The 25,579-nt window shown below is 42.3% G+C and overlaps 1 protein-coding gene across 1 annotated transcript in view; it reads right to left on the bottom strand.

Moving 5' to 3' along the window:
* Positions 1-25,579, bottom strand: part of MGAM (maltase-glucoamylase) — a 97,214-nt gene that overhangs the window by 19,347 nt on the left and 52,288 nt on the right. The window contains exons 22-37 of the mRNA XM_053896772.1: positions 23,024-23,112; positions 22,309-22,358; positions 20,659-20,826; positions 17,539-17,691; positions 17,000-17,200; positions 14,856-15,010; positions 13,708-13,876; positions 13,356-13,452; positions 11,640-11,752; positions 10,453-10,578; positions 9,073-9,201; positions 8,703-8,813; positions 8,320-8,382; positions 2,768-2,902; positions 1,893-1,980; positions 688-826 (exon numbers count right to left, since the gene is read on the bottom strand). Of these exons, the coding sequence (XP_053752747.1) occupies positions 688-826; positions 1,893-1,980; positions 2,768-2,902; positions 8,320-8,382; positions 8,703-8,813; positions 9,073-9,201; positions 10,453-10,578; positions 11,640-11,752; positions 13,356-13,452; positions 13,708-13,876; positions 14,856-15,010; positions 17,000-17,200; positions 17,539-17,691; positions 20,659-20,826; positions 22,309-22,358; positions 23,024-23,112 (1,986 nt within the window). The remainder of the gene's footprint in view (positions 1-687; positions 827-1,892; positions 1,981-2,767; positions 2,903-8,319; positions 8,383-8,702; positions 8,814-9,072; positions 9,202-10,452; positions 10,579-11,639; positions 11,753-13,355; positions 13,453-13,707; positions 13,877-14,855; positions 15,011-16,999; positions 17,201-17,538; positions 17,692-20,658; positions 20,827-22,308; positions 22,359-23,023; positions 23,113-25,579) is intronic.

Here is a 25,579-nt window from a genome sequence, read left to right as displayed (position 1 = left end):
GCATCCTCACTGACTGACCCTGGATGATAGAGAGAATAATAAGTTGTGCCTTTACATAGTGTTTTACAAAGAACTTTATAGTAAACTTACTGGATCACCTAAAAATAACAAGTAACCTTAAAAATAACAAGTAGTAACAAATAACTACGTATTTACTAAGTACTAAGGTTTGATATTTGGGGAGGAAGAAGGCAAATTCCTTTAGAAGGCTTCTTTAGAATAATTCTTCTTATTCATTGACTGAGCTCACAAAATGGGATAGTGCTAGTTCAGTAGACCATCAGTTGGCTCTCCAACAAGAAATAGAAACGAACAAACAAACCCAACAGAGATGAGTCACTTATGAAATAAAGGAAAGAGATAGCCAGTCCTCTGTGTTCCCTTCACCTCTTGTAATTAATCACGGCATCAGCTGCTCTGTGTGATCATTGCCTGGGTCTCCATATGTGCCTCCTGCACGAGGACTATCGAGTCTCCCACCGGCAGAACCATGTCTTGCTTAAACCTGTCCTTCTAACAATGCCTGGCTCCATGCTCGTGTTCACTTAATAAATAAGAATTGTGACCCAGTCATAATTAAAATCTTAACCCTTGAGAGGGTGCATGAAAGGAAAAGCAGAGCAACTCTATCAGCCACTGGCTGGCCCTGCGGGTCGTGTGGACCAGAGAAGGGAGAGGGCCACTCACTCGTAGGTGGGTCTGGTCTGGGCCCATCCGTACAGGCTGTGCACGTCATAGTGTCGCACCCGTGAGCCGTCTGGCAGGATCTGCTGACTCTCCATGCACAGGGTCTTGCTGCTAAGGCCCAGGTCCCTGGACTCCAAATCTGAGGAGAAAGAGCTAGTGATATAAATGTCATGCTCAATCCTCTTTACCCCTGACCTCCCTTTAAGGGATTGGACACTGGAGCTTAAGACTAATCTGACCCCTACATGGGTCCCTCTCCTCCTTCCTCCCCAGGGACAGGGGAATGTGCACGGTTCTGAGCTGCAATGGAGCCCATGGGTGTTTTCACAGGAGCAAAGTTCTCCAGGAGTGAGCAGGGGCAAGGGGGAGAAGACAAAGCTGCCAAACACCTGACCACGTGACAGGATGTAGTCTAAGCTTTTTTCTTGTAAATCATTTCAGGTAATTCTTATCGTAACTCTATAAAAAGAGAGATATCACTATCTCCCTTTACAATTCAAACAGGTGAGATTTGGAAACATCGAGTAATCTGTTGAAGGTCATACAATTCATAGTGAATCTAATTTCTGGAGCCAAGATATGAACACAAGTGTTAGCGCCAAAGTCCAAAGACTCCACGATAAGGGGAAGCTGTTACTTTCCCCCCACTGGTGGCACAACAAACTCCCATGGAGGGATTCACACAAGTCTGAAGAATTAAGAAACTTAGTTCTAGAATCCTTTGGGGACATCACCACTGTTAAGTTTTTTTCGAACAAATTTGAGAAATTCAGCCAATAGGGTCAGTAACTTGTACACACACTCAACTGGGTAAAGTGCTTGATATGTGCTAATCTTTGGCCCCCTAAAAACCACAGCACCATGGGCGCCTGGGTGGCTCAGTTGGTTAAGTGTCCGACTTCGGCTCAGGTCATAATCTCGCAGTCCGTGAGTTCAAGACCTGTGCTGGGCTCTGTGTTGACAGCTCAGAGCCTGGAGCCTGCTTTGGATTCTGTGTCTCCCTCTCTGTCTGCCCCTCCCCTGCTTGCACTCTGTCTCTCTTTCTCTCTCTCTCAAAAATAAATAAATATTAAAAAAAAAAAAAAAACACAACACCAGTTAAGGTGTGCCCTGAACAGTCAGGATAAACCCTGGCTGCCGGGCCCTTGCAGAGGTCACTCCTTGCAGCCCAGACTCTGCCAACAGAGAAGGCCGAGGGCTCTTACGTGGCATATAGGGAGGGTGGTTCAGAGTGGCGTCCTTGCAGCCTGGGGGCACTGCTCCATTCACAAAACTCGCCGGCTCATTCATATCCTAGAAATGTCAAACACAGATACATCTTACTTTTTAAAATCATCACATCCCTGCTAAGTGAAATAAGCCATACAGAGAAAGACAGATACCATATGGTTTCACTCTTATGTGGAGCCTGAGAAACTTAACAGAAACCCAAGGGGGGGAGGGGAAGGAAAAAAAAAAAAAAAGAGGTTACAGTGGGAGAGAGCCAAAGCATAAGAGACTTAAAAACTGAGAACAAACTGAGGGTTGATGGGGGGTGGGAGGGGTGGGAGGGAGGGGAGGGAGGGGAGGGTGGGTGATAGGTATTGAGGAGGGCACCTTTTGGGATGAGCACTGGGTGTTGTATGGAAACCAATTTGACAATAAATTTCATATATTGGAAAAAAAAATAAAAACAATTAAAAAAATAAAATCATCACATCCCGTCAACTCAGACACAAGGAAGCAGTGAACAAATCATTAACCTTCCAGCAATCCTGGAGATACCAGCCCAGGGAGACTCATCAAATCCAGCTGAGAATTGACTAGAATGATCAATTAAGCTCTCCAGAATAACTGGCTAGAAAATTAAAAAAAAAAACAACAAATCCTCCCTCAGGGTATGAGGCAAGGCTCAATTCCAAGAAATTCCTTAGTAATCACCTTGGTGTTTTACTGGAGGAGCTGCAATCAGATATGTCCAAGGTCTTTCTTGGATGATTATTATCCCTCTTAATTAAAGGTCATGATCACATAAGATCAGACACACAAAGACAGAAAGTCACCTGTCCACATGGGCACAGACATAAACCCACACACTTACAATCCACATGCCATCAAACTTCAAGCTCTTCTCTGGATCCCGTGGATTGGTATATAGTTCTCGCATCTCCCTCTTCCACCATGTGGCAGTTGAATTACGGAAAAAGTCTGGGAAGGCCACGTAAGCTCGGTATTGCTGTAGACATTAAACATAGTGGGTTTGTCCACCAAAATGATATTAGATAGCCTAAAGGCACTTCCTGAGAGCATAACTCATACACATCCTTGTACCACATGGTGAGAGATAATCCAAACAGAGCCTAAATAACCTTCTCGGCTTATTTGAAATATAATGAGTGCACAGAAGAGACATTAGCATAAGTTAGACACCTTCTTAGCATTTGGAAAGCATCCATGGACTGTCTTCCTCTTTGTATCAACATGAATGGTAGCAGTCACTGTCTCACGTGTTAGATGGTTAACTTTCAACTTCTGTCCTGCCATTGCCTAAGCACGCCTGGCCATAGGATCTCTTTTCGCAGGAAACACAGAGAGTAAGCTGAGGGTTGCTGGAGGGGAGGTGGTTGGGGGGACGGACTAAACGGGTGATGGGTATTAAGAAGGGCACTTGTTGGATGAGCACTGGGTGTTATATGTAAGTAAGGAATCACTAAATTCTACAACTGAAACCAATACTACATATATGATAACTAACTTGAATTTAAATAGATAGATAGATGGATAGATAGATAGATAGACAGACAAAACAGGAGCCAGGGAGAGACTACAACTTGAAACAGTCAACAGGCTGGAAAGAAACATCCAGGTGCTCTCCTGTCTCATTCTCACTGGAAAAAGGAGATGAGGGAAAAGATCTCTAACTAGTGGGCAACTGTTTACTACAGTTGCAGAATCACTTGAGAATTACAGTGTCAAGTAATTTAGGAGGAGCTAAAGGGGAAGTTTAACACTACCCCCCCTTCTCTTTGTCTTCCTCAAATAATAAAAGCTTCCTTTTTGTCTTTTTTTAAAATTATTTTTATGTCTTTTTTTATTTATTTCTGAGAGGGAAAGAGAGAGACAGAGAGACAGAGACAGAGACAGAGTGCAAGCAGGGGAGGGGGACAGAGAGAGGGAGACACAGAATCCGAAGAAGGCTCCGAGCTGTCAGCACAGAGCCCAATGTGGGGCTCAACCCACAAACTCTGAGATCACGACCTAAGGTGAAGTCAGATGCTTAACCAACTGAGCCACCCAGGCGCCCCTAAAATCTGTCTTTATTTTCACCTGGAGAGTGGATCGAAAGCTTAACTATATTGTAAGGTTTTTGAGAGCATCTCAAAACTCATTTTATTTTTATACTCATCTGGCTGGTCTTTGCACCCTCCACAGTGCTTAGCTTAGAACCTGACATAAAATAAATGCTTGGTGCATAATTGTGAATTCACACCACTGAGCAGCAGCAAATATTCATAAATTTCTATACAGCCCATGTTGCTTGTGATGGAAGTGTATGGTCTTTTGTATGTCCCAGTAAATAGGTTCCTCTGTGCTTCTCAGTGCATTTTAAGAGTTAAAGAGCTAAGTAATGCTGGTGGCAGAGGGGGTAGGTCCTGAGGGGGGACCACAGAAAGAGGACTTAGTTTAGGAAACCTCCAGTTCTTGCACACAACAGACAAAAGGCAAGTAGGAGCCCATATCTCTAGATAAAAGGCAAAAAAGGAACACAAAGCAGATAACAGAAATGGAACAGAATGCAGGGGTCCAGCTCACAAAGTAGTAAGAGGTAGTGAACCACATCACTGAGAATGCTTTGAAAGGGAGGCACCCCAGAGATGCCTTCTTGTTAGAAAATAGAGGTAGAAATGTGGAAACAGAAGAAGATAACTTTTCACCAGAAACAGAGGTCCAGCTCAGACAGGGTTAGAAACATGGAGTAGGGGTGGGGGATAGAGGACTAGGGTAAACAGAGTCAATACCCACCATGCCAGAGTCATAACTGAATCCCATATGGGATCCAAGGGAGAAATTTGACCAACTCAAATTCATTAACTTCACTAAAAGGTGCTCTGATGATTCTGACCCATGAAATAAATGTTTTGCCATTCCCCAAAGCTGTGGCTCTGTCTCCCTCCTTCTTACTTCCACCCTCACCTTCCTTGGTCTCAACTCAGGATGCACTCACCTGCACGCCTGGCCATAGGATCACTTTTCGAGCCCACTGTGTGTCTGCTACCAAAATGCAATGCTAAGGCCTAATCCTAGCCTTACTGAATTAAATCTAAGCGCCAGACTCAGAAATCTGCTTTCCACAGGCTTCCTGCTATTTGCATGTTTGTTTGTTTTATACTACCCTCAGCAGAGCCTGACCTGGATATCAGGAGCTTCGCCCCCATTGGCCTCATGAAATGGGTTTCATTAATATAAATACTCACAATTATTCTATCTACCGAGAATCTCTTATGTGCTATCAAATACATATCATGGCCCCCTAACGGAGTGCTTCTTATGAGAGACACAACTGGCATTTGGGGCAGGAGACTTCTTGGTGGAACATCCCCCGCCATCAGAGCTACGAGCATCCCTAGTCACGTCCCACTAAATAAATGCAATTTGGTGTTCCCCTTGTAATAATCCAAACTGCCCCACAGATTTCCAAATGCTTGTGATGGCTGATGAAATGTGGAGCTTGTATGGTGAGAGGCAACCTCTTCATTGCTGAAGTGGGCCCTTTCCTAGTATAATGATTTAAAAGTCATGGTACTGGTATAAAAACAGATACGTAGACCAATGACACAGAATAGAAAGCCCAGAAAGAAGTCTATACATATACCATCCGTTAATCTTTGACAAGCATGCTAAGAACACACAATGGGAAAAAATAGTCTCTTCAATAAACAGTGTTAGGAAAACTGGATGTCTACATGCAAATGAATGAAACAAAACCTTTATCTTACACTACTCACAAAAAATTTTCAACCTGTTTTAAAGACTTACATAGGGGCGCCTGAGTGGCTCAGTCTGTTAAGTGTCCGACTTTGGCTCAGGTCATGATCTCGCAGTTTATGAGTTAGAGCCCTGTGTCAGGCTCTGTGCTGAGCCTGCTTCAGATTCTGTGTCTCCCTCTCTCTCTGCCTCTCCCCTGCTTGCACTCTCTCTCTCTCTCTCTCTCAAAAATAAATAAAACCTTAAAAAGTTTTTTTAAAGACTTAAATATAAGACCTGAAACCATAAAACTTCCAGAAGAAAACAGGGGAAAGCTCCTTGACGTTGGTCTCAGCAATGATGTGGGGAGATGGGGTCTGACACCACATGCATCAGCAACAAAAACAAAAATAAAAAACAGGTGGGACTATATAGAACTGAAAAACTTTTGCACAGCAGAGGAAACAGTCAACAAAAGGAAAAGGCAACCCAGGGAATAAGAGAAAATATTTGCAAACCATATATCTGATAAGAAATTAACTTCCAAAATATATAAGGAATTTACACAACTCAATAGCAAAACATAAAGCAAAACAAATAAACAGATTATGGGGCACCTGGGTGGCTCAGTCAGTTGAGCATCTGACTTTGGCTCAGGTCATGATCTCGTGGTTGGTTCACGAGTTTGAGCCTCGCATTGGGCTCTGTGCTGACAACTCAGAGCCTGGAGCCTGCTTCAGATTCTGTGTCTCCCTCTCTCTCTGCCCTTCCCCTCCTCACGCTCCATCTCTTGCTCTCTCAAAAATGAATAAAAACGCTTAAAAAATTAAAAAACAAATACACAGATTAAAAATTAGATAGAAGACCTGAATAGGTATATTTCTAAAGAAATCATACAAATGGCCAACAGGTACACAGAAAGGTACACAATGTCAGTAATCATCAGGGAAATGCAAATCAAAACCACAATGAGATATCATCTTATACCTGTTAAGATAGCTCTTACCAAAAAGACAAGAGATAACAACTGTTGGCAAGGACATGGAAAAAAGGGAACACTTGCATACTGCTGGTGGGAATATAAATTTGCATGGCCATTATGGAAAATAATATGGAAGTTCCTCAAGAACTTAAAAATAGAATTACCATGTGATCTAGCAATCCCACTTCTGGATATGTATCCTGAATAAAATGAAATCAGTATCTTAAAGAGATATATATGTACTGTCACGTTCATTGCAGCATTATTCACAATAGCCAAGATGTGGAAATAACCTAAGCATCCATCAATTGATGAATTTATAAAGAAGATGTGGTGTGCATATGTATGCATTCATATATATATATATATATATATATATATATATATATGATGAAATATTATTTAGCCATGAGAAAGAAGGAAATCTTGCTATTTGCAACAGCATACATGAACTTAGAGGATATTATGCTAAATGAAAAAGTTACACAGAGAGAAACAGATACTATATGACCTCACTTATATGTGGAATCTAAAAAAAAAAAAGTTGAATTCACAGAAATAGACAGTAGCATGGTGGTTACCGGGGGGAATGGGTGGGGGAAATGAGCAGATACTGGTCAAAGGGTATAAACTTTCATTGTTAAGATGAATAAGTTCTGGGGATCTAATGTATAGCCTGGTGACTATAGTTAAAAACACTGTTTTATACACTTAAAGATTGCTGTGACTGTAGATCTTAAGTATTCTCACCCCACATAGATAAATGATAAATATGTGAGGTGATGGACATGTTAATTAACCAGACTGTGATAATCATTTCATGATATATATGTATTAAATCACCACACTGTACACTTTAAATAAATATACAATTTTGTCAGTTATACTTCAGTTGTGCTAGGGGAAAAATACTAAAAAAAAAAAAAAAGAATGAATGAATTAATGAATTAATAAACAAATGAATGAATGACTGTCTGTCTGCCAAGGAGACCCTGACCTTCTCTGGCCTGGCAGATTCCTGTGTCCATGTGGTCTGCCTGGACCAATAAACTTCAAGTGGCTTCCTCTGAGAAGCAACAGAGAGAAGAGGAAGCTAGGTCCTCTGCCTTGAATCCCTATCTAAGAGCGATTACAGGTAAGCACTTGTACCCTGGAGAAAGCAAGTTTTAACGCAAGGCTGGGAACTGGAAGGTAAGAGCACAATTGAGAAACCCAAAGAAGGATAAGGGATGTATAAGAGCGAAGATGGAGAAGCTTGTCCATGGAAAACAAATTTACAGAGAAAAAGATCCCATTGCTAAAGACAGGGTTTGGAGACTATGTTTAAAAGGGATACTCAAAAACAAGAACAACAACAAATATACTATTTCTAGGCAAACAGTATTTCTTGGAGGTGGAAATTTCATGGGCTTTTGGAATCTGACAGCCTTGGATTTGAAGTCATCACTCAGTCACCTAAAACCATGGACCAGTAATTTAAGCTCATTGAATCCTAGTTATGCTGAGGATGATAATACCTACATCCCAACGGGGAGTAAAATATTACATGTAAAGTGACCGGCACACAGATGGGCACACAGGACAAAATCCCTCAGTGTATTCCTGGCCACACCCCCACCCATGGCACGGGGATGTCCGCTATCCCGGGTACAGCTGCACCCTCCTGGCAGTCATGACTTCACCCACATCCACAAAGGGCCCTTTACCTCCACTTGACTTTCCCAGTCTAGAGACCCGTTTACAACGACATTAGGGAAATCAGGCCACACCTGTGGAGAGAAAACTGTTCAAAAGCAATGCACTAAATAATTTATCTCATATAGTATTTCCTGAGAAATTATATACCATAGGTCCATACCATAGGGATGGTAATACTTTGATTTTGTTCTAGAGAAAAGTAGATCCCATAATGCACATATACATGTACATTCTCTAAAAATGTCAACCGTGTTGACAAATATTGACTGAGAAAATGAGACCTTCTGATCTCAGGACCCAAACGGAAAAGGCCCAAAAACAACATGCACAAACACACCAACAGTTACCCAACCCCAGGCTGGGGATTAGCGGATCACCACTCTGGTCATACCTTTCCCCAGACAATGCCGCCACCATTTGGAGCTTTGATGAAGACATCATCCTCCACACCCCGGGTGAATGCAGGATAGGGCTGTGTCTCGTTCCCAGAAATGGCTGGGTCCTGAAATCGAAGCTCAGATCAGGTGAGAAGACCAAAGCCAGAGAACATCTCAGGACAGAAAAAAGGAGAACTCTTCAAACAGAAGGGCACAAGCTTCCTCCTGAACTGTGGGCTTCTGTGCATTCTGGGAAATACACTTTCTCACTGAACCTCAACTTCTCTGCTCATAACATGGAGGGAAACACAATATGAAGCTTCCCCCCTCACTAAGCCCATTCGCTGTCCTCAACGAACTTCACCCATTCACAGAGGGACCAACCAGAATAAGGATGACCCGCATCCCGTCGGCCTTCATGCGAGTGATCAGAGCTGGAAATCCCGCAAACTTGGGGCTGAGGGTGAAGTCCAGCTGCCGCTCCATGTAGTCGATGTCTGAGTACTGAACGTCCTGGGGGAGCACACAAGGAAAGTGAGAGGCTCCCCGTTATAAAGGCCAGGTTCCAGGTGAGAACACGCCTCTACTAACTGATGGTGGATATCAGATGTTTTTTTTTTTTTTTTTACTTTTTCTAATCCCAGGTATCAGGTATTACGTTCTGGGAAATTTTCAAATTTTCAGTTGTGAAATAGAAAAAAAAAGACGATAATGCATATCTGTCAAGGCTACTATGAGGATCAATGAAAAGGGCAGATGAGAAAGTGCCTTGTGAATGGCTGGTATGAATGATTGTGGTTACCTGCCCCAGGAGGCTGGCCCTGGGATCAGTGGTTCACTTTCAGAGAAAATAATATAATGTAACCTACCCAGTACTAATACAACTGGATGGATGGCAAATCTACCTTTTAAAAAAAATCCCCTGTAATTGCTTTAGAATATCCAATCCTGGGGGTTACCAGACACAGCTTTCTTAAAAATGAAATATTGCGGGGCGCCTGGGTGGCGCAGTCGGTTAAGCGTCCGACTTCAGCCAGGTCACGATCTCGCGGTCCGTGAGTTCGAGCCCGGCGTCAGGCTCTGGGCTGATGGCTCGGAGCCTGGAGCCTGTTTCCGATTCTGTGTCTCCCTCTCTCTCTGCCCCTCCCCCATTCATGCTCTGTCTCTCTCTGTCCCAAAAATAAATAAAAAACGTTGAAAAAAAAAAAAAAAAGGTAAACAGATGAATCCGAACCGAAACCAAGTAATTTGACCTTTAAAAAAAAAAAAAAAAACAAAAAAAACAGAAATATTGCATGCTATACTTATCATTAATAGCAACAATTGTAAACAACAAGAAAATAGAAGAAAATTAAAAATGTAAGAAGTTCATGGGATCAATTTCTCTGACTATTGGACCCCTCTTGCCCTCGAGTGAAGGACAGAATTTGTTTCCATATGTATTTCATCAGGAAACCAGATCCCTATCTACAAGCTTAGCTCAAAGCTGAGGGAAGACTGTGCTGTACCAGCAGAGTGATGGAACGGAGGTTATATCTACACATGTGGTGGTATGGCTGAATTTGGGCCATTTTATTGTTTTAAGCAAAACTGCTGTTTGAGTAACCTTTCATTTTTATGATACCAATGATATTTTTGACTAAATGTTTTAAAATTGTGTAGTTATAGAACCCCTGCCCCCCAAGTCAAGCAAATCCCCATACAGAGACAGCTAGTGTTGGCCATAAGATCCCAGAGCCAGTACACCACATATGGAGAACGTACATAAGGAATCTGGGCAGCCACCATCTCGTCATACAAGCTGGCAATCTCAGAGTCATTCTGGTATCCATAGCGACACAGCTGAAATCCCAAGGCCCAGTAAGGAACCATCACTGGCCGACCGATCAACTGGAAAATAGACAGAAAACTTCATCCTTCAAAAGGAGAATCTGGATTGACATTGTCAACAAATTAATAAGAACATCTTTCCAGGGCCCCAAGCTAGATAAGCAGCAAATTCAAATACGGAGAGAAACCAAGAGGATGAAAAGCCACAGGGACACCTTGGAGAAAGCTTTCTGCTGGATCTTACCTTCTTCCCTAAGAGGTTTGGAAAATCTGATTTTACTCTGAATCCTAGAGGCATTGTAGCTTACTGGTTAAAAACTCAGCATCTAGAGGCAAAATGCCTGGCTTACCATCCAGGCTCCAATCCCTGCTGGCTAGGTGGCCCTATGCAGAAGGTAAAAACCTCTTGTTCATCACTTCCTGCACCTGTAAATTGGGGATAATACTGGTATTTGCTTCATGGTGCTCCCGTGAGGACTGGATGAGTTAATATATGTAAAATGATCCATGACACACAGTACGTTATGTGCATGCTCGTTGCTGCTGCCAAAGTAACTGTCGTGGCCCCTATGACCACCGTTACTACAAGCACCATCACTGTTACCACATCACCATCACCATTACTGTACCACCACGTACACCACCTCCATCACTACCACCACCACCTCCAACACATCACCGTTAACGTACCATTACCGCCACCACCCCCCGCCATCACTGTTACCACAATCCCCACCCCCCCACCGCCATCACTGTTACCGCCACCCCCCACCCCCACCCCCACCGCCATCACTGTTACCACCCCCCCCACCACCATCCCCGCCATCACTGTTACCACCACCCCCACCCCCACCCCCACCGCCATCACTGTTACCCGCCACCCCCACCCCCACCCCCACCAGTAGCACCACTAGTACTTCTGCTACTCTGCAATGCTTTGAGAGGCTGCAAATTGAATAGTTCTTGGGATGTCTTTTGTCTCCTCATTTTATAGTCTATATCTATCTTCCAGAAAGACCAACAATTCCAGTTATCATCTGAGAGCTATACTAATAAAGGTAGGTTTGGGAACTCAGAAGATACTACGTGAATACTTGATTATCAATTTAATTCCCTCCTACCTCAGTATACTGCTGAGTGACAAGCTCGGGAGTTGGCCCCAAGAACACATAAAAGTCCAGAATTCCCCCTATGGTGCGGTACGTCAAGGCGGGCAGGGGCTGGAATGTCACATCTGAAGATATAGGAAAATATCAATCAAGCTGGAAACTTCCAAGGGGAGGAATTACCCCTGAAATTCTTACCTTTTCCTTCTCCCAATGCCTCTTTATTATAGAATATGAAGAAAAAGTATTTTTACTATGCCTACATACTAGGCACTTGAAAGAAGTGAAAGTCTACAGGGTGCTACCCCTGGATTTTTTTTTTGCCATTGGGTTTATTATTATTTTATAATATGTTTTGTCATTCTGCTCTTTTCAAATTACTACTCTTACTTTAGAATAGTTTAAGACTTATGAGAATTTGCAAAAATAGTACTAGAGTCCTTTGTACAGTTCACCCAATTTCCCCCAATGACAACATCTTATGTAACCAATTGTACATTGTCGAAACCAGGAGTTGACATTCATATAAAACTCTGAAGTCAGAAACAGACCTTACTCTGATTCCACCAGTTTTTACATGCATACTTTCCCCTCCACCTCCTGATTTCCCACCCTCTTTCCAAGAGACCATACAAATTTTCTTCACACTCCCATACCCCCAGGGTGAGCACTCTTACCCAGAGCTTCACCACTAATTCAAAATAAAAAGATGGTTCCCACTGGCTGACCTACAGGATTTTTGGGACTTCCTTGGTCTTGCTATCCCTTCTTACACTTTTGCCAAATAAGAGTTAACTCTTGTTACCACATGTTACTGAACTGAAACAAACAGAAAGCCTAGATAGAAAATAAAAACAAAAACACTGTCCCCAGGGTAATAATTTTGACTTTAGGGAGCAGCTAGGTCAAACACATTCTGTTTTTTTTTTTTTTAATGTTTATTTATTTTTGAAAGAGAGAGAGAGAGCAGGGGAGGGGCAGAGAGAGAGCGGGAGACACAGAATCTGAACCAGGCTCTAGGCTCTGAACTGTCAGCACAGAACCCAATGTGGGGCTTCAGCCCATTAACTGTGAGATCATGACGTGAGCCAAAGTCAGATGCTTAACCAACTAAGCCAGCCAGGCACCCCTCAGTCAAACACATTCTAACATTACTCAAGAATGACTGGTTCACTATCAACAATACCCAAATTATGGAAAGGACCCAAATGTCCATGAACTGAAGAATGTATAAAGAAGATGTGGTATTTATACACAATGAAATATTACTCAGCTATCAAAAAGAATGAAAACTTGCCATTTGTAATGATGTGGATGGAACTAGAATATATTATACTAAGTGAAAAAAGTCAATCAGAGAAAGACAAATACCACATGATTTCACTCATATGTGGAATTTAAGAAACAAAACAGATGACTATAGGGAAAAGGAAGGAAAAATAAGAAAAACAGAGAGGGAGGCAAACCATGAGAGACTCTTAAATACAGAGAACAAACTAAGGGTTGCTGGAGGGGTGTTAGGTGAAGGGGTGGGCTAAATGGATGATGGGCATTAAGGAGGGCACCTGTTGGGATGAGCACTGGGTATTATACATAAGTGATGAATCACTAAATTCTACTCCTGAAACCAATACTATATGTTAACTAACTTGGATTTAGATAAAATTTAAAAAAAAAAAAAGAAGAATGACTGGTTCACAGAAATAAGAGGAGATGTTGGTGTCATCTTACCCATGGCATTGCTGTTTAGCAAGAGCACTCCATGGGCACTGCCATCCTGCTCCAGTGCCATGTAGTAGGGGTGGACGCCATAGGAATTCTTCTTGTACTGGGAGAGTTGTGGGGGAGAAGCGGTAAGAGGTTAAAAGACATCATGGCTGAGAAAGAAACTCAACAAAAAATGACTGATAAGGTCCATGCAGTGAACTAAATACATAAGAACAAAGGAGCCTGACAACAAATTGGCCCTCTGTCCAAATGCAGAATGTGACCATCTAAGGTTAGCCAGGGAAGATGAAGCATGAAGTGCACACAGTATGAGCAGAGAGAGGCAGACACAGATCCCCCAGTGCTCTCTCCTTACCCCTGGGGGTTGGTCTCGGGAGAACATCCCCCACGTGTGCCAGTTCAAGTCTCTCCGAAAGGCTGTGTGCTCAGTTTCCCCAAAGCCATAGACGTATTGGGAAGGAAGGCGAGTGGAGATGCGGATGAACATGTCATTGAAGGTAAAGCCGAGGAGCTGAGAGTCCCAACTGCAACACAAAAGGGTGTATTTGGAAAAGAAATGGGTTATCCTATTGGCTTCAAACAGTCAACACCCTGTTTGCCAGGACAACAGAACTCTTGGTCCCCTCTCCCCCCAAGAGCCCTGTTAATCTTCCACACAAACGCAAAGTCTATTTCATTAAAATGATCCTAGATGCACTTGCTACCAGCCCTGGAGCCAGCCTTCATTCTCCTATTTTCCTCTCCCACTGCCTTCCTTCAGTTCTGTCCCCAGGATGCCACATCCCATCACATGTCACCACCTCCGTTGCTACCACTCCACACCAGCCCGGGGTCCTATTCCTTCTCTTCTACGGTCCACTTGCTACATAACATCTGGAGCGATCCGACCACAATATGCTCCAGCCACAATGGACATCTCCTCCCTTAATATGGCGAGCTTGCTCCTGCTTCATGGCCGTGTGCACCTATTTTTCCATCTGTCTGAAGTGTTCTTCCCCTTCCCCCAGATCCACATGGGTGGATCCTTCTCATCTGAGTCCTATTTCAAATGTCACCTTCTCTGAGAGCCCTCCTCTGACCACAGTATCAAAAGCAGTCAACCCCCCATAACTCCTGATTACCCTGTTCTTTTTCCTACATAGCAGTTGTCACTATCTAAACTTCCTTATGTATATTTTAACTTAAATTATCTTTGTTATTTACCATGAATTTTTGGCATGAGAAGAGAGACCTCATCTTCTATAACCACCTAATATAGAGATAATAGATACTAACCACCCCATAAACATTGGTTGAATGAATCCCTAATATATGTAAGTGTCTAGTAATTATTGCCGGGGAAGTAAAGATTTCTCATAAGAACAGACCCAAAAGGAGTGACATATTCATAAATCTGGAAATGGATGGTGTGATGCTTTGAGCCAGGGTATCTCCAAGGACAATGGACCTGGCAGTGCATGTATAGGTAACCATCAATTCCAAATCCGACTAGGAGCTACCTACATTATAGAGCCCGTACTCTTCCGGCGAATTTCAATCCCAAACGGATTCTTCTTGATGAGGACATCATACAGCTGACCCTCTGTGGTGCTGGATGGAACCCTGGGTATGTTGAGAGGCACCGGGACTTCATACCGATTGTTGTTAGGATCATAAATCTAGGGTGAGTGGGGAAAAAAAATTAGAAAAATATAGTACTCTAGAAAACCATATCCTTAGCAGAAACGTGGTATCTTTGACACAGAGTCTGAATGCTAATATTTCTTTGTCTCTGGAAGCTCATGATACCAGGGATTTAGTTACAATATCAAAGAACAATAGACTTCACATTCTGATCTGAGTCTGTCATATCTCATTTTTAAGGCTCCTATCACAGTAACACATTCCCTTTGACATTGGTGATATCTTGGAAAAATCAGTCTAGAAATCAGTTTGGTATGTATGAATATATTATTTATTACTTTGCATGTGGGTGTATGTGAATATCTGAAAGCTACTGTGATTGAAAAAAAAATCCATCAAAAACACTATTTGATTAAAATAATCATAGGTGTTCTTGCTAAAAATGGGGTCTAGATTGATTCACTGAATACCTACTCTACTCCTGCCTGATGCTGTACTGGACACCAGACACACTAAATCAAATAAGACACGACTGTTGTTTTTAAGAAATTCACATGCTCCTGGGAGGTAAAAGAAGTACCCACAATACCCGGGTGATGATATGTGCTAATGTGGAGCGATGTAGGAGTGTTGTGAGATTATAGAGAAGAAAACGCCTAACACAGTTACTGGAAGACTGAGAAGGTTTCACGAGGAAAATGCAGGCTGAGTGTTAAAAACTTGGCAGCTATTATTAACCAAACACAGCAAGGAGATAAAGTCATTTCTGGTAGAGAAATAAATGCAAAGGCACAGAGTATTGAAGCAGGGTCAAAAAGAGACAAATCCTGGGTCCCCTGGGTGGTTTAATTGGTTAAGCATCCGACTCTTGGTTTTGGCTCGGGTCATGATCTCACAGTTTGTGGGTTCGAGCCCCACGTCAGGCTCTCCAGCCAGCAGCGTGAAGCCTGCTTGGGATTCTCTCTCTTTCCCTCTCTCTCTCTGAGCCTCCCCTGCTCCCACTGTCTCTGTCTCTCTCAAGATAAACTTAAAAAAAAAAAAAAGTCAAATCCTGGAGAGAGAGCTATGGTATGATCAGGAGGTAGAGTAAGAAAGGGTTAATGCAGGAAATGCAAGCAAGTTCATTTTCTTCAAACTCATTAGGTGCCTACCACAGGCCAGTGCTTTGGTGAGGACAGAAAGATAATAGAGCATTTTCCCTGTATTAGAAGTTGTAAGGGGACTCAGAGTCCAGGTTGATAGCAGGTGGTGAAGAACGTTTTGGGCAACGCCTGATGTCTTTCATTTACTCTCTCAATAAACATCTGAGTACTAACTATATACAAGCTCTATGTCAGATTTTAGAAACACAGAGATGAACAGAGAAATTCCTGTCTTTGAGAAACTGACGATTTAGTAGAGAAAGACATAAGAACAGCCTATCACTAATCCTTAGTTGTGATGAAATCATAGGAAAAAAAGATCACTACACTTGTGTGGCTATTCCATAGACACCCTGAATTCAGCATCCCAAACTGAACTCATCTCTCATTTTGCCCAAGCCCAAGCCTTTCCCATTTTCCCATCCAGTTAATAGCACCACCATCCATATAGAGACACATGCCGGAAACGCGGTAATCATTCTTGATGCCTCCCTCTCCCTCATCACGTACTTGAAGGCATCACCCGATCCTGTGATCCTACCTTTTTAGTCCTCCCAGATGCCCACCATTCTTCTCCTTTCCTATTCCTGCTCTACACTTGGTCTCCCACGTGGATGACCTAACTGGCAGTCTCCTTTTTCACTCTTGTTCTCCCAACCACTTTCCTTACAGTAGACACCGCGATCTCTTCAGAATAGAACAGAGAGCACTGTTCCGTCAACGGTTTCTCGGTGCTCTAGGATAATGATCTAGTATATTGGGGCAGGGTTAGCTTAGAAGGGCACACTTACTTTAGTGCTCTGCAACCTCCACTAGCAAAAGTAATGGAACTGCCAACTGCCCAGGCAGTACATGATACATAGACGCACTGTGAACACGCACCTTAAACTGCACCATGTCGTTCTTATGGTAGGTCACTTGCACACGGAGGGAGGTCACGGGTACCGAGGGCAGAGCGGAGGCATATAAAGAAGACTTTAATGAGACGGTAGCAGTGGCGCCACGTGAGTCGTACTGAATGTCGCCGACAGAGTACAGGTCATTGACGAAATAACAAAATGGGACCCCAGGAGAACTAGGTGCCTGAAAAGAAAAGCTAACGTCAGCTCAGTATGTGTTCCTAGAATGATCAAATATAAGGGGGCTAGAAAAGGCAATCTGCAGGGAGACAAAGCCAGATACTCTTTGGTAGCGACCTACATTTAAATTCCTGGTCTCCTTGCAAAGTAGTTATAAAAAAAAGAAAGGTCCTACTCCTGTCCCTACCTATTCTTTACAGTCAGATAAAAACTCGGGTTCTTTTGGAAATCTTTCCTTTCTATGGGTTTTAAGTAGTGACTTGGGGATTGGCGCTACGCTCATGAAGCTGGAGATGAAGTGCCGTGGATTTTGGCGTGTGTCAGCGTCATCAGCAGGGTTACCTCCCAGGCACAGCCACGGGCAGCACAGTTTTCTGCAGAAGCACCACTCTCATCGGGATAACAGTCTATTTTTTCTGCATCCCTTATCTTCAGGCCCCACTCCACTGTGTATGCTTCTCCCAGGACAAGATCAAGTTCCGTGATAAGGGCGACCTGCAGGGATGGGTAAGTGACAAGGAAATTAATGCTCAGGACAAAACCCTCACAAGATCCGAAACCTCTCTTAGGAGAGGAGATAGAAACCAGACCGGACTCTCAACATCCAAGTAACACAGCACTGGAGCTGCTATAAAGAGGGCTATATGGAGGGAGGGGGGTAAGAGAGCAAAGGTACCAACTCTATCCGAATCCTGTACATCATGTTCAGAAGAGAATTAGGGAGAATAAAATCTTCTGTGATCACCCATTTTCTTTCCTTCCCTGACTCCCCTTCCTCATCCTTACTTGGTCAAGAAGTACTTCCCTACAAGCATTTCCCCTTGAAGCATAACACACACAAGCTCACGGGGTCATACCAAATCGAGCTTATATTCTTGCCCTCCATTTTGCAGACCAGTGTCCCGCCTTGGTCTGGAGTGGTGGCAAGAACACAGGAGTAAGAACATGTGGCTTGGGTTCTCATCTCCATTCTGCTGTGGAAACTTAGCCAAATTATTCTAATTCGTTGGGCCTTAGTTTCATCAAAGGCAAAACTGAGGAGTTGGCAACATCATTACAGTTCCTTCTGTTTCTAACATCCCAATATTCTCATTTCTCTAAGAGCAAATCCTCAAAGCCTAAAACCTGCTTCTTTGAGTCCCACTAATTCAAATATTTAACTTTTCTACATATTTTTATCTCTTCTTTAATTAGCAATTTCCATAGTGAAGGCTCTCATTTGTCCAGAGCTATAAAATCACATTTTAAGGATAATCACCCTTCTTCCAGGCTCTTCTCAGACTAAATTCACCTTAAACTTCCCTGTTCTACAAATCCCATTCTCCAGAGCCTTGATTCAAGGATCATATGACACACTTTGAGAATCAGATCCTTCTCACTTTGATGCCTAAGACCCTCCCAAATCTAACCACACACTATTTGTCCAAGCTGATCTCTTCCCTTTTCTAGTCATACAATACTCACAGACTAAATAATGTAAGGCTATTCTCAATCCTTAGATTGGTTTATTCTGACATCTCAACTTTGAATACGTTATCTAGGCAAATACTCTTTCTAGGAAAATGGTGCCCTTTTGTGGAATGCACGGCTAATTGCTTCCTTTATATAAGAGTTCCTTTCTTACTCACTATTTCAGTTTGGAATATTAAAGTTCCTGATTAAGGAACTTAAGCTCCTAATTAAGTTCCTTTTAATCCATGTAACATAGCTGTGGCCATTCATAGGTAAGTCCAAGTCCACTGGGAGTTGCTGGCCCAGAGTTTCCTTCCGGATTTAAGGGCCTGCTCCTTCCCTCCACCTTTTCTTTCCTGCCTCTTCTTTTATTCTGCTACTGGCCAATCAACCCTGACAGCCTTGAGCCAATGAACCAACGCCAGCAGCTGACCACTTTCTAGACTTGTTATTGTGTGAGGAAGAAAATTCCAATTTGTTTAAAGCCCCATTTAGCTCAGTTGCCTATCACTTGTAGATGAACGAATCCCTACCTGATACATCATCGTTCAAAGTCCAGCTCAAACCCTGACTTCCCCAATGGCTTTGCTCAGCTACTCCATTAGGCTTTGACATTGAAATTAGGTATACTGTAACTGAACATTTCCTTTGTGTTGCTTTGGACTGCCTGTCCCCTGCCCAGTAGTTTCATGTGTACAAATTGTGTCTCCCCACCACCCAAAATTCAAGCAATAAGAATTGCTTTGCTCTTGCATTAATTAACTTATTTAACAAATATTTACTGAGTTTGTTTTCATATATGCACTCTTCAAATGGTTTGCCCGGTGCCGTCCACATAACTAACCATATGATACAGTTGTCCTTTGAACAATATGGGTTTGAACTGCACGTGTCCACTTACATGTGCATTTTTTTCAATAAATACAGTACAGAACTGTAAATGTATTTTCTCTTCTGAATGATTCTCTTAATAACATTTTTTCTCTAGCTTGCTGTATTGTAAAAATACAGTTTATCATTCATATGACACACAGAATATGTGTTAACTGATAACTTATATTATCTGTAAGGCTTCTGGTCAATAGTAGGCTATTAGTAAGGATTTGGGGAGTCAAATGTTATTCACAGATTTTTGACAGTGTGGGAGGGTCAGTGTCTCCCCATGATGTTCAAGGGTCAACTGTACTTTATTTCTAACTTCATAATGTAGGCATCCTCAATATATCTTGTAAGGCAAAATGGCCAACATCATCGATACAACATTAAAGGAGAATACCAGATTTACGCATTTACTCCAAATTTGGAAGATCTCTCACAAACATGCTGACCCAGCAGCCCCCAGTCCCAGATCACCTACAGGGCCTGGAGTGAAGGAGGATGGGGAAGGATTCCTCATAGTATGGGATACCAGAGGAACTGATTACAATCTGCTCAAAAGCATCAGGTCTCATTATAACTGATGAAAAGTGGTGGGTTTTTTTTTTATTATTATTATTTAATATTCTCTAACCAAATAAGCAGCATTAGCTAGGTTTATCAGATTCTTTGACTTGAAATATTTCTTTAAAATGTATGTGTTGGAGAAAGTTTTTATATCTGAACACAGTAAAAAAAAAAATGCACTTCAAATTTTTAATTAATGGGAATCCCACCTCCCACTTTGCCTTTCTTGCTTCAGCCACCAGTGGCCAGACCCACATTCCCTCTAACCCTGTCCCCCACACTCCTCACTTTGCTCTTCTGTCCCAGTCAGAGAGAACAGAAGACTGAGGGGAAAATACAAGAATAGGGACGGAAAGGCCATTTTATCTGATTCCAGTACCTCAGTACCTCCCTGATCTATTCTAGCTCAGGTCTACTGCCTCCTTTTTTTTCTCTCCTAACCCTCTTCTTCCCCACTCCAGACCTCAGAATGTGCCCTGGTCCTTCAGGACCCAGGCGACCTTGGCAAGAAGCACCACCATAAGCTATAAATTCTTGATAAACTATCTCCACAAAATGAATTTTTACCTGTAGGTTAGGATCATAAGTGACATTAGGAGAAATCTGACTTGGGACACCATTGTGTTTCACTATAACATTGTTAGGCTCCTGGATCCCAAGAATTTTAATCTCTTTAAATACTAAATTATTGGGGTCTTTGTAGGTTGACTGCAAAATCTTCACATCCAAGCGGTTCTGCAAAACAATTAAGCACAAAGATCCACTGATAGATTGTCAAGGCACTCAAATATTCTGTCCTAGACCAAATACCCAAAACTGCTTTGAATACCTCTTAGCTGTCTCTACTCACATGTGCTAGAGGAGTACAAACCTATTTTAATACTTCCCTGAGTAAAAAGAGAGAGAGAGAAACACACATATGCACAGAGAATTTTTTTTTTAATTTAAAAAAAAAAAATTTTTTTTTAACATTTATTTATTTTTGAGACAGAGAGAGACAGAGCATGAATGGGGGAGGGTCAGAGAGAGAGGGAGACACAGAATCGGAAGCAGGCTCCAGGCTCTGAGCCATCAGCCCAGAGCCTGACGCGGGGCTTGAACTCACGGACTGCGAGATCGTGACCTGAGCCGAAGTCGGACGCTCAACCGGCTGAGCCACCCAGGCGCCCCAAATTTTTTAAAAACTTGTTCATTTTTGAGAGACAGAGAGAGACAGGGGGTTCCAGGCTCCAAGTTGTCAGCACAGAACCTAATGCGGAGTCTGAACTCAAGAACTGCGAGATCATGACCTGAGCAGAAGTCAAATGCTTAACCCACTGAGTCACCCATGTGCCCTGAGAAATTTTTTTAAACTGTATTTTAAAAGGCTGATGGCTTTGATTTATCCATATGATTGCTCTTTTTACTAACATGGATAATTCAATGTTGGGAGTTAAGGCATAAGTTGAAATGCACTCATCTAAGCACTGGTTGATGTATGGAATTGTTGAATCATTATATTGTACACCTAAAATTAATATAACACTGTATGTGAACTAACTGGAATTAAAATAAAACTTAAGGGGTGCCTGGGTGGCTCAGTTGGTTAAGTATCCAACTTTGGCTCAAGTCATGATCTCACAGTTCATGGGTTCAAGCCCCGCATCAGGCTCTGTGCTGCTATCTTGGAGCCTGGACCATGCTTCAGGTTCTGTGTCTCCCTCTCTCTCTGCCCCTCCCGCACTCATGCTCTGTCTCTGTCTCTCTCTCTGTCTCTCTATCTCTCTCTCAGAAATAAATAAACATTAAAAATATTTAAAGAATAATAAAATAAAAACTTAAAAATAGGGGCACCTGGATGGCTCGGTCGTTTAAGTGTCTGACTCTTGATTTTGGCTCAGGTCATAACCTCACGGTTTGTGAGTTTGAGCCCCACATCGGATTCTCTGCTGTCAGAGTAGAGGCCGCTTCAGATCATGTCTCTCTCTCTCTGTCTGCCCCTCCCCTGCTTGTGCCCTTTCTCTCTCACAAATAAATAAACATTAAAAAAAAAAAAAAACCTTAAAAAATAATTTAAAAAATAAATTTCTTTTATTTTCAAAAAAAAAAAAAGGAAACGTGCTCTACAGTCATAAAGGCATATGAAGCTACGAATACAATTACACACATACACAAACATACATGAGCTAACGGTCAGACAAAGCTCACACCTAAGATTCATAAAAATATGCTACTTACTTGGGTGACAGAAAACTCACATAAGAGATAGATTTTACTGGCCACAGTATCTGCAAGTGAGAGAAAGATGAGTCAACCTCTGGCCTGCCCACCCAGAAGAACAGATTTCACCCTCGTTGTACTGAAAGCTACATCCTGAGAATGGCAAGATTATAAACAGTCTCCAAGGCCAGGCCACTGTTTTCCCTTTTCCTTCCTACCTTACCCTTGAAAAGATTCCCTTCCAAGTGCTTCTAAGGCATATGCCCCAAGTGAATCTGTTTCCTAAGCTTGAGTCACAAGAGTTGTTAGTATACTGGAGCCAGGAAAATGTGCTAAGAAGCATGGCCAGAGTCAGGCACATAAGAAGAATATAGTCTCACTCTGACTCACCGGCATGGGTATGTTTCATATCATTGATATTTGTACAGAAGTGTTTTTGGGGAAGAGATCTACAGTGAATGGCAGGAACAGTCTTGAAAACATCTCTTTCAGATGCCTGTTGACAATAACATGAGAGCCTGTATATACTGCTTGTCTGATGGAAGCATTCTAAAAGGTAGAAATGTGTTTTCCTTCCATCTGTGGTCCACCTACCACTAGCTGTGAACAGTGCAACTGAAACCAAAATCCTCCTCTTGACTGATTAACGCTGCTGTGCCTGGTGAGATTTCTCCCACGGCTGAATGGCCAGAGGATGTAACTCACAGATGCAGGTTGTCCTAACAGTACCTACCTTTAGTTTCCCCATCATCCCAGAAAAGTTCGCCTTTGGCTTCTTTGTTCTCATCTAGGGCGATGATGAGACCAAGAGGGTTCCGTCGACTGTGGGAAACAAGGTTTAGGTGGGAGATAAAGACTAAAGACTCAGAGAACTTGGCCAAAAGAGATGGGAATGTTTCCATGAGATTTCACATGGGAAAGGTTACTAGCAGCAAATGGCTTGGCTTTTCTTCAGGCACAAAAGCAAAATCAATGGGCGCATCTTTCTCTAGAATCAATAACGTCACAGGAGACAGAAATACTGCAAACATTAGCAATACACATCTATGTAGGAGGCCAGAATTTAGGTGCCAAAATCCCTGCAATAGCTACTATAAAAGTTGCTGGTGCAACTATTCCTTAGAAAACAGACTATTAGAAGAGAAAGAGATCTTAGACAATAATTGGCTCAGCCTAATGTTAGAGATGATTCGTGCAGGGGAAGTATTAATTATGGTTGGGGGGATATATTTGTTTTCCCTGCCTAAGAACCGTTTTGACTCAGAAAGCAACAAAATACAATAAAGTTTAATGGTAACTTTCCTAATTTGATTATTCATTATTATTTCATTTTGAGAGCAAAATCAAACCCTAGAGTTCTCTGCTTCATAATTTAGAGTATGAAGCACAAAACATGACTCAGAAAGGTGGTGAAGTAGGTGGGCATAGAGAAGGAGGGGGAAAGGGCCATTTCATGTGGAATCCCTCCTTATTTCACGACTCTCCTGGACTACCTCCCCGTTTCCTGATACCATTGGCCCATCACTGACCTCACGTTTTCTCTTCTTTCACATGTCAGCCCTCCACTGTGCCCTGAGCAAGTCAGGTTCTGTTATCAACCAAATCACCTGCTTTCACTCAACACACATGTATGAAGTAGCTTTCATTTGTTAGCAAGTCCAAGAGACACAAAGATAAATAGATCACAACTCTATTGATGGATGACCTTAAATATTATCAGGAAGATTAAACATATTCACTAAATAATCCAGGCAGAAAGTAAAGAGAGACACAAAAGCTGGAAGACTTCCAGGAGTGGTGGATTAGATAATCTGAAGGACACCAGACACCCTAAAAGACCCACCCAACACATGGTCTTTGAAGGGAGCTTAAGATGACCTCAGGTGACAGAAGTTCTGACTCACAACTGAAGAAATGGGCAAATCCCCTCTGGAGGGACTTTTTTTGGATCCTTAAGATCACTACACTTGAAACACACAAAAAAATTACGGAACACACAAGGTGATAAGCCAGCATGAAAGAAAGTTGGCAAAAGCAATGAAAAATAATTTGGATTCTCCAAAGGATTTTAGACAATAGAATTTCCAAATACAAGGTATAAAGTAACTATGATCGAAATGCTTAAAATATTAAGAAGATTGTGGCGCCTGGGTGGCTCAGTCGGTTAAGTGTCCAACTTCAGCTCACATCATACTGTCTCATGGATTGTGAGCCCCTCGTCGGGCTCTGTGCTGACAGCTCAGAGCCTGGAGCCTGCTTCAGATTCTGTGTCTCCCTCTCTCTCTCTGCCCCTCTTCCACTCAAGCTCTGTCTCTCTTTCTCTGTCAAAAATAAATAAACATTAAAAAAATTAAGGAAAGAAAAAAGTCAGCTAAAGAGCAAAAAATAATTAAAAGTATACAAAAGAGTATTTAAAAAGTTTGGAGAGGCAGCACTCCCTCTGCTGGAAGAATTGAGGAAGATATCTTGCAGATGAAATCTTTGGAGAGTCGTTAAGAAGGCACGGGGAAGGATGTCGGAGAGGGTAATAAGTGCAGAAGCCCAAACACAGTTGGATAGATGGGTATATCTGAGGACCAGAGGTTTGGGGCGTGGCTGGTCCATAGGCGTGTATTCCGATGCATCAGGAGGCACAGTAGTTAACTTGGAACCAGATTGTGATTGGCCTTGAACACCCCTACTCATGAAAGAGTCTGGATTTCATGCAGGGGAGCAACAAGTCAAAAATCTTCATCTTGGAAAGATAATTTTAGTATCAGCATGCAGAATAGCCTGAAGCTGAACAGCTAGAGAAAAGGAAACCATTTGGTATTAGATGTAGAAGTATCATTAAAAAAAAAAAAAAAAGCCTGCAATTTGAAAAATTAAGGTAGTAAGGAAAGTTCAAAGGAAAAGAAAGATTTCTAACTTCCAAAGAACACCCAGTCTGTTAAAAATAAATAAGCTAATACTTTTAGAGACAGATAGAGCTGTGTACATCTTTAGTACAGATGGAGTCTATAATTTCAGAGTCACAGAGTTGTAAAGGAGAAAACAGGGGTATGAGGGTGATTTGAATTGAATAAGTAATTGTTGGACCTTGTTTTGCATCATAAGAAAGAAATGGCTCATGGGAGGAAAGGAATGGGGAATTGAGATTATAGGGGAATAAAACGTGGACTCGCTGTCCCTAGAAATGAGGATGAATGAGTCAAGAGCACAGCATGATGGATGGGTGATCTGGCCAACCAAGTAGGGTGATCAACAGACCGCTATTGCTAGAATGAGAGGCTTCCCAAGACATGAAACT

This window comes from Panthera pardus, unplaced genomic scaffold (assembly GCF_024362965.1).
Source record: "Panthera pardus isolate Hobbes unplaced genomic scaffold, ASM2436296v1 HiC_scaffold_8, whole genome shotgun sequence".
Classification (NCBI taxonomy): domain Eukaryota; kingdom Metazoa; phylum Chordata; class Mammalia; order Carnivora; family Felidae; genus Panthera; species Panthera pardus.
Note: the sequence above shows the minus strand (reverse complement) of the source record. Positions and strands in the feature narration are given on the sequence as shown.